The 9,814-nt window shown below is 29.3% G+C and overlaps 1 protein-coding gene across 13 annotated transcripts in view; it reads left to right on the top strand.

Moving 5' to 3' along the window:
* Positions 1 to 7,161: 7,161 nt before the first annotated feature.
* The window catches only part of LOC136080471 (RUN and FYVE domain-containing protein 2-like), a 63,281-nt gene continuing 60,628 nt past the window's right edge, over positions 7,162 to 9,814 (top strand). For 11 of the 13 annotated variants that reach the window (XR_010638479.1, XR_010638477.1, XR_010638478.1 and 8 more), the window contains exon 1: positions 7,203 to 7,452. Coding sequence is in view for 9 of the 13 variants with exons in the window: in XM_065797149.1 (XP_065653221.1) it covers positions 7,437 to 7,452 (16 nt within the window). In the remaining 4 variants the exon portion in view is untranslated. Of the gene's footprint in view, positions 7,453 to 9,814 lie in introns of all 13 variants that reach the window. The other 2 variants (XM_065797145.1, XM_065797148.1) reach the window with 2 other exon arrangements.

Below are 9,814 nucleotides of genomic sequence, written 5' to 3'. Positions count from 1 at the left end.
CTTAAAATAGAAAAGACAGCTTTTGGTCTTAGACCAAAAGCTGTCTTGTACATTGTACTTTTTGTTTATTGCGAGAACCAAACAAAAAGTACAATGACATCAAAAAGATGTTTGAACAGACGGCAGCAAAAACTATAAAGCAAACAAAAAAGTTCTTGGCGGTATTTAGTTAACCCAGTTGTGACGCTCTATTCATTGAATTTTTTCAACATGGGGAATTATGCGGGAAGACCTATATTGAAAAGTCCTAACGCCAAAACTGATTGATACAAGTCAATGTTTTTGGATTGAATAAAGGGTTATACTCTATTATATCTCCATAAATATGCAAGAAGGCTTTGCGGTTGACCTCTTGCTTCTAGAAGATGATTCAGAAAAGTCATAATATGTATGAATCAAGGTCCTGGCAAGAATGTGTTATTTAAACCGCAAGAAAAAAACATTAACACACCCTTAGCATCGATTCCTTAATGTCTTTATAAGAACTGATCTCCAAAATGCCCATTTCAAGAATTGCCTCAATATATGAGAAAAACCACTAAGGAAGATGGTGCCTGAATTTGGTAAAAGCATAATAAACTTTACATACCATAACAAGCAAATACGATATACAAAACCTACGCAGACTTTGAATTGTTGAACGTTTTCTGTGGAAGACGAAGGCACCCCAAAGAAAAGCTTCACATACCAAATTTTAAAGCTGCTACCCTACATCTATTTCTTTATGAGGTTTTGAAGCGATAGGCTAGCTGAAGATCCGATCTTCTATTGAGGTGAAAATGCAGTAGAGCACTTTCTAACAAACATTCAAGCAGAATTGATAAGAATAAAAGAGGTTTTTGCTAAGCCAGAAAAAGTTTTATTAGTAAAGATTATCAGGTTTCATTTGAAAATTCAACAGTCTGCGGTTCACCATTAGGTGAGGACAAGGTGCGCGACCACTTAAACATCACGGGTAGATAGGTGCTGCTTACAATCAATACAAACTTAAGCTACGGACAAAACTAAGTTAAAATTTTTCGCAACCTCAGAGATTGTGGAAAACCAAAATTCTGCCACTCTCAAGGAATCAAAAGAACTGCAATTCTTTTCTTTTTTAACAAACTCTAACGGTTCCGATTATTTAAAAAATTTTATTTCTACGTTTTAACTACTTCATTTCTTTATAGCTTCTTTGAACATATTTTAATGATAAAGATACACACTTTTTGCCGCAGTAACTAACAGAAGATATTGTTGTTTCAACGCCTTATCTTACGTTATTATCTTATATTATTATTATATACGTCATATTTACGTTATTGTATATTTTGTATAATTTTTTTTTTCAACATTTTATCAAAGAGCTATAATATAACTGGAGTGTGAATGAAGTCAATAATACGTCCGATAAATGTCTAGATAAGAATTTGTAGTACTTTTCCGCATTTACAAAAAGGTATTCTCTATACTTAAAATATAGCAATCTGTTTCAATGTAGCTAAATTACTACAAGTCAAAATCCTGGAACCGTTCTTTAAGAACGTAATATACCTGGAAGCAAAAGATAATCTTTAATCAAGAATAGAGACTGTCTAAAATTTTGATACTGATACCTAATACCGAGGTATTTAAAAAAAAAAAATTAGGATATACGTGTAGTATATCCTAATTTTTTTTTTTTTTTTTGTGATTTTTGTTAATTACTTCGTGATAGTTCGAACAGATGTTACTTATCCAGTTAACTTTTAAGAGAACAAAACACTTCGATTACAGCTTTCAGAGGTTACAAACTACATTTCAAAGTTTTCCTTTTTTAACGCAAAGCCGCGATTTTGACTTGCCGCTGGAATAATTTATACTACTTAGACAATATCACGATTTTAAACGATTTATGGCTTTGCTCTCCCTCCAGCTAGTCAATTGTACCTCCTTGATTTAATGTTATGACTAAGATCTGAAACCTTGCTTCATTTTGATCAAGCTCTAATTTTATTGTAATAAATGACGCGTAATTCAATAATTTTCTCTTACTTAAATAACTTATTCTAATTAAAGTTATATGAATGCATAAAAATTATTCAATAGTAATAAAAAAATAATTATGTACGTCTGTTATGTTGATATAAATATCTTAGCGTTTAATCCAGTATAACAATAATAATAAAAATAATAGACAAACTATTTTAACAGATGCTTTGGTTTGAAGTCTAGTCTATATGTCCTGACAATAGTTTATTCATACAGTCTTTGCACCGGCCCAACTTATTTATTTCATCAAAAAATTTTGTTATTTTGAAATAACGTTCATTCGAAATTGAAAGATGATCTTTTGTTTTGTTTGATGTTAAGCTCTTAATTCAGACGATTTTTTTCCTTGAATCTCGCAAGAGTCTGAATTTGTTTTATTATCTTCTGACGCCATTATTTCTAAATATAATCAACTTTGCTTCACTAATAAATTATCAGAAATAATAAAACATTTTTTAAAATGAAAAGTGAGGGAGACCGGGGCCAATGCCCCAAGGTTCAATCTTAGGACCATTATTATTTTTATTGTATATAAATGATTTGTACTTAGCATCAAATATTTTAAATGTTATATTGCTTGCAGACGACTGCAATCTTTTTTATTCCGACAAAAACATAAAAGTTCTCTTTAATATATTTAATGAAGAACTATTAAAAATAAACGAGTGGTTTACAAGTTATAGGCTTTCGTTAAATGTAGAAAAAACTAAATTTATCTTATTCTCCAAACCTAGTAAAGGTGATGATGTTCCTCTAAAATTACCTAATCTTATAATCAATAAAACATTTATTAAAAGGGAACCAATCGTTAATTTTTTAGGAGTAATACTAGATGAAAATTTGTCATGGAAACCACATATAAAATACATAGAAAATAAAATCTCAATAAATATTTCCATATTATATAAAACTAAACCATATCTTAACACTGCTTCCTTAAAAAAAATATACTTTTCATTTATTCATAGTTTTATCTCGTACTGTAATATTGTATGGGGTAGTACTAATTATAGTAAATTAAAAAGACTTTATAGTAAGCAAAAACACGCATGGAGGATTGTATTTGGTGCACACAGAACTTTTCATTGCGAACCTCTTTTAAGGAAGCTTGGTGCCCTAAGTATCTATAAACTTAATATACACCAGGTTCTACAATTCATGTTTAAAATAAAACGTGGGCTTTCTCCTATTGTGTTTCAGTCTTACTTTAGTGAAATCTCGCACAAGTATCCTACTAAATATTCAATTAACAACTTCATTGTACCAAAAACTAATTTAAAACTAGGTTCTTACCAAATTCAATATCGTGGACCGTTTCTGTGGAAACATTTTTTAAAATTTATTACAAAAAAAAAAAATATTCAAAACATCTCTTTGGAACAATTCAGGAAAGAATCTAAGAGTCTCTTATTGCAAAATGACCTTGATTTAAAATATCTCTTTTAAAATAAATAATATAAATTATCTAAAAAATAGTTATTGACACTACTTCTCTTTTGTTGCTGTTTTATTTATATTTAACTTTTGTTAATTTTTGATATATTGCATTATATTTCAACACTTATATTTATATTGTAACTAACGTGTAAAATGCTTATTATGTACTTTGCTACTTTTCTTTTTTTATATATAAGCTGACGATTTTTTTTCAATGTAAATGGGGCTCGATGATAAGACAGTTTATGTCTTCTGCTTGCTCCAGCTCTCTTATTTATTAACACGACTTATTTCATTGTAAATTTTAATATACGGCAAATATATATTAAAAAAAAAAAAAAAAAAAAATTCCGTCTGTTTTTATTCTCTGAGCTCTAACCGCAAAACTTTTTGTAAATATTAAAGCGCAGTCTTAAAGAGTATGAACTTAGGTAACATTTTTAACTTGCATTCATTATTAAATATAAATTTTCTTGAGACCTTACTATGGCTTCAAAAAAATAAACAAGTTCGCTAACTTACCCAACCCTATGGTAAGTTGGCACACACTATAAAAATGATTATTAATGTACTATTAAGTGCAAAATCTATTGAAATTTTTTTACTTTTTATTTTAGCAATAATTTTAGGCTTTAGCTTTTAGCTAGTACAAAATGGTCCGTAAAAGCAGTAATAACAAGTAAAAGCAGTAGCCCACTTTCTGTCTGTTAAAAAAACCCTAAAAAGGTTTGTTTTTTTTAATGGATCTTGCCGCTCTGTAGCTGTTTAATGGCAAACTTAAAAAATCTTACGTATTTTACACAAATGAACTACAGTAAAAAACTACTGCTTTCTGCTATCGACCGAAATTCTGTTTCGTTATCAGTTTCGCCAAAATATCAATTTGAACCGATCGCAAAATTTTGCTTTTGGTACATTTTATAAATGCGGTAAAAAGCAAAATTTCGGTTAAGAAACATACCAAAAACCGAAAAATTTGTACAATTTTAATTTCTTATCTAATTTAGAAAAATAGTTTTTTTTTGACATTTTTGACAAAAAAATGTCAAAAAAATTGGCGTTACTAGGTTAGTTCGTACCGCATGTAAAGCATTTCATTCAAGGGGAAGTGAGGAAGCTGGTGTTGCTTCATATTTTAACTTCTATCTTTCCTATCGTAATGAAAAGTTTTTTTTTGTTCCATTTATTGAAAATTGTTTTAGTATTTTCCATTATAATGCTGCTGACAAGGCCGGTGCAAAGGGGGATACCTCCTCCTCTTCATCAATGATTTTTTCGTTCATTAATGCGGCAAATATGACCCTTTTTGACAAGTCAGTCGGCAAATGTAGGCCCTTTAGACAAGTTACTCGGTAAATTTAGACAGCTAGTCAGTAAATGTTGATAAGGCAGTCGTCAAATTTTGAAAAACAAAGCCCCCTTTTTTTTTTAGTCGCCAAAAGTTGTAATAGCGCCTATCCCCCCACCCCCCCCCCCCCCCCCCCACTACGTGACACCTTCTCACGTGGGGGGGGGGGGGGAATACTCTACTAATTTATTTTTAACAACAGGTTACTCTTATTTTAACAGTACCCTACTCTGAAACTTGTCTTAAGGATGAAGACTTTCTTTTTAGTAATTTTTTTGATACAAAAATGAACTATAAAATATTTTTTATTTGTGTAAAAATAAATTTTTTTTTTTTTTTTTTTATACATGTTTTATTTTACAACTACAAAGTAATTACAAGTTACCAATCACTGATTGGCAGTAAAGATATACAAATTTAAATCATAAATAAGAAGTTCAAAATATACGTGGTAAATAAAAATATAGTTGCTTACAACTTCAAGACATGAATAAAATAAATACCAATTACAACAGGATAATAACGTGTAAGTAAAAATAATCCGAGAAATATATCTCTATTTTACTCCAAATAAAATAAAAAATACAATAAATAAAAATAATCTGCTGATTTTTTGATTGTAGATTTTTTGATCGTAGATTGGATGGAATCTGTCACCAAATTTCTTTCCTACAGGTAAAGTTTAATTATATTTATATTTTATAATTATCTTTATAACCTGTTATAACCTATTGGTCTATTAATATACACATATTTATGTGTTTAAACTTCAAGGTCGCTTTAAAAGAACTGAACAACTAACTAACTCAACAGCCGAACAGGATAATAGAAGCAAGTAGCCTTCTCAGGAAAATGGATTAGCTGGGACGGCTGTCATTATTGTCATCTAAAACACAACTATGGAAAAGTTCAACCTAATAAGCAAAATGCTATGAGCCTTTGAAATCTATTTAACAATAATGAATGAACTGTATAACTCTCTGTCTATTTTTGTTCAAGTTTGTTTCGACAATTTTGAAACTAAAGCTATGGTGTTGGAGGGCACCAACAAGTACACAACTCTGCTGACCAGAAACAAAAAAGAGCGCACAAATTCCAACATGACTGATTGACGTTTATTGCGGTATCATATATTTCTTTAAAGAGGAAAAATGATATCATCATGAATTGAATTTTATCTGAGCTTGAAAAGCGAAAGCAAGTTTATGTTATAGTTATCTCTGGTTTTGGATTTCTTTCCGTCTTCCAGATATGGATTCTGTTGCAACTACATCGCACGCCCAAGAAATTTTAAAAATCAACCCAGACGATGCGGATTTTTTTTTTCCAAATTAATGTCTGCAATTCAAGATTTTTGTTACCACTTTGATTGAAATTGGTACCGGTGAAACTAGAAAACCAAATCATTTAGATTTACTTTTGATTATTCGATCAAAGAAACTTGTATCTACATTTCCTAATGTCAATGTTGTTCTAAAGATGTTTCTTTCTACTGCTGTTACAAATTGATACAAAAAACAAACCGGAGAAAGATTTTTTCCGACTTTAAAAAGGGTGAAAAATTGCTATAGGTCTAATTGTGGAAAAAAATGCTTGTCAACTCTAGCCGTTCTTTAAATTGAAAATATTCTTCTAAAAGATATTAACGTGGAAACCGTGATAGATAGTTTCGTTGATTTCAAAAGCTGCCAGGAGATAATAAAATAATTTATCAATTTATGAATGTAAAAATATGACTGAGATAAAAACTATGTAAAGTTTAAAAATGTATTTTTTTTTTTATCCTGCTAAAGTGTTTTAATGTACGTAGGAAACAAAGATCTGATTGTCCGATGCTTCTTTAGATTACCTTATTATAATTACCACATTTACTTGTTGGTTTTTGATCTTATGCAGTCGTATTTATTATGTAAAGAATATAAAAAAAGCGTATCTAAGTATAGATTTTTGTGTGTGAATGGGGGTGGAGGTTAGGTTGGAGAGGCCACAACTGTTATTTTGCTGGGGGGCCAGGGTAACCTAAAGATTGGCCAGCGCCATTGCGTTGAAAAAGAAAAATTTTGAAACTTAATTTTTAACCTTTGAAAGCTATAATCGAAGTGGTCTACTCTCTTAAAAGTTGGCTGGATAAGTTTATAACAACTGTTCGAACTACCGAGAATTAATCACAACAAAAATCACAATCTACGTAAAGTAATGAATTTTGGAATACCTCTATACTAGGTATAAATGGCAAAGATTTAAACAATCTCTACTACTTGTTTGAAACTTATCTTTTGCTTCCCATATTATTACTCTTTGGTTCAGTTAATTTAGTAACTAATTTTAGTTTCGGTCACAAAACAACAAATGTTACGGCCGAAATCCGGCAAAATTGATTTGATTTCATGCCAAAATTTCTGCAAACAGTTCTGCCAAAACAAATTGACGTCTAATAAGACAAAGAACGTCGTTTTGTCAAACAACAAACAACAATTACAGTTTCAACATTTTCGAAATAAGAATGTAATGAAAAATAAACAAACCAACAAACTAACAAAAACAAACGACTCCAAAGCCTGCAAAACTGTGTCCTTATCCGGGCATCCTTTTTCAATGGTTCACGTTTCGTTAAGTATTTAAACTGTGACTGTTTCTGATTATGGAGCTTAAAAATGGTAAAATCATTATTTTTTTAAATATCATTATATTTTTATTTTAAAATTTTTATTTTTTCACATAGTTTAGATAAAGTACAACAAAGAGTTGCATAAGTTGCATCTTTTTGTGTTTTCTATATGACATATAAGTCTTTTATTTAACCATATATGTAGCTGTTTTATCTATATGCATCATGTTTTGTTTCATTGTACTGAAATAATTTTTATGTTTCATTTTACTTTTGCTACTTTCGAATTGTGTATTTTTCTACCAATCCAACCACATGTTCTTGCACTTAAATTTGCTAAATCAAATAATAAGTTAGCTTCTATTTGAGCACACAAAGTATATGTCTCTTTACCTTATAAAATGTTTTTCAAAGTTTCATTTTCAATCAAAATAAAGCAAATCATTTAACATTACCTTTTCCATCTATATATCAGAGTTTGTTTAGTTATAAAACAACCATTTGGTTATACTGCCATAAGGTAGAATTATCAAATGATTAGTAACTGTCATTTTTTAAGTTTAAAATCATGAATCATATATAACAGTTTAACGATAAGAACTTGGTATGTAAAAAAAAGATCTTAAAGATCTCATTTTTGAAAATTTCAATAGCTATGATTTCTTTATCATCATTTGATATTTTCAAAACATTGAACATTCAGAAAACATATTTAGAAAGAAAAAGAAAAAGTTATTTGAGTTTCTGATTCAGAAATTGACTTATTTTTCTTCTCATTATGTACAAGGTTTTCCTTTACGTAAATCAGAACTCCTCCAACTGATTTTTTTGCTCGTCTCTAGGACAAAACTTTTCCAAAATCTGAAAGATGAAGATATAATTAGTTTAAAGCCTATTTAAAGAAATCTAAGTTTGAGTTAAGAAAATTATGCCTAAAATGTTTTCTGTTTATTCTTAATAAGGTAAATACGTAATACATTTTGCTCGTAAAATGATTTAAAAAAGGATTTTTTATGGAGAGTAAAAAGTTTATTAAAAATAACTAAAATATTATAAGAAAACAGCGTTTATCAATTTGTAACAAATTGTTAAACAAATTTGTAACAAATAAATGTTTTGAAAAGATATCTTTGCACCTAAAACAGTGGACATGCCAGTATTTCTAAACTGTAATTGGGACCTGTGTAACTGGACAGTTAAATGTGTGTGTGTGTGTGTGTCAATATGAACAACTAAATAAATAACATTATTAAATGAAATATTTTATTGGCTGTTTACAACTACAACTTTAAAAAATATTGTTTTAAAATGGGTACCCAAGTCCCTAACTGTTTGTTTGGCGGGTACCAGGCAGGCACTTTCATGATTTTTGACAGTTCTACTCCAGAATAGAAAATATACCATGTGAGTTCTAACTAGCATTATTAGGCGAAGTTTTTTTAATGAGTCATTAAAAATTTTTATAATTTTTGTAAAATTGCATTGTTGACAGAATTTAAATAGGATTTTGAACCCATCTCTACACTCAGAATTTTTTTTATAGTTAGCCCTCTGCTTCAAGTTCTATTTTGAGATTACTACAGTTGAAAACCAATAGAAAAACTGCTTTGCTAGCAAAAAGATTTGTTCTCTTTTTTAGAACTTACAAATGTAAAACCTAATTTTTTCTTACTTTTAGCTACCATTCAAGAATATTTCTTTGTATTTAGAATTAATTTTGGTTAGACCATTTATAATCAACAGAAATGATCTCTTTAGACCAAACGAGTCTCTCTGGTTTTTGAAATACAATCTGCCTTCTACAGGAATCTAATTATTAATTGATAACATTTAACACATGAAGTTTACTAAACTTAAATTAAAAAAGTTTTTTTATTTTATTCATGAAAAGATATATATTTAAAAAAATTCATAGAGTTTTACTAATTAACTCAATTTATTATATTTCATACCAATCCAAACTCGAGTTTCTATTTTATAAATTACCAACAATGGTTTAGACATTACTTTTAAAGGTTGTTCCATGAATTCACCTAGTTTTTTGAAGTGCCCCAGGGTACCACCACAGATTTGCTTTAAATTTTGACCACCCACAGTTTTTATGGAGAAGAAAAAAACACAATCCTGAAAATATCAGCTTGATTGACTGTTTCAAAAGTTATGATTGATTCAATATTGAACAAAATCCAAGTAAATTGGAAATTTGAGTATCTGGAACATAGAGATTTTACAGTAGATTTTTTTGATTTTTGACAGACCGTAACTTGGTAAATAAAAATAGTAATAGTATTTCACCCAAATAATTTATTTTTGATGTTGTTTTTGAATGACTTTAAAAATAAACAATTTTTGAGTTATTGTTCTTCAAAAATGCTCCATATGCACCATATCAAGCTTATTTGAGAGTCCAT

Source organism: Hydra vulgaris, chromosome 05, assembly GCF_038396675.1.
Source record: "Hydra vulgaris chromosome 05, alternate assembly HydraT2T_AEP".
Classification (NCBI taxonomy): domain Eukaryota; kingdom Metazoa; phylum Cnidaria; class Hydrozoa; order Anthoathecata; family Hydridae; genus Hydra; species Hydra vulgaris.
Note: the sequence above shows the minus strand (reverse complement) of the source record. Positions and strands in the feature narration are given on the sequence as shown.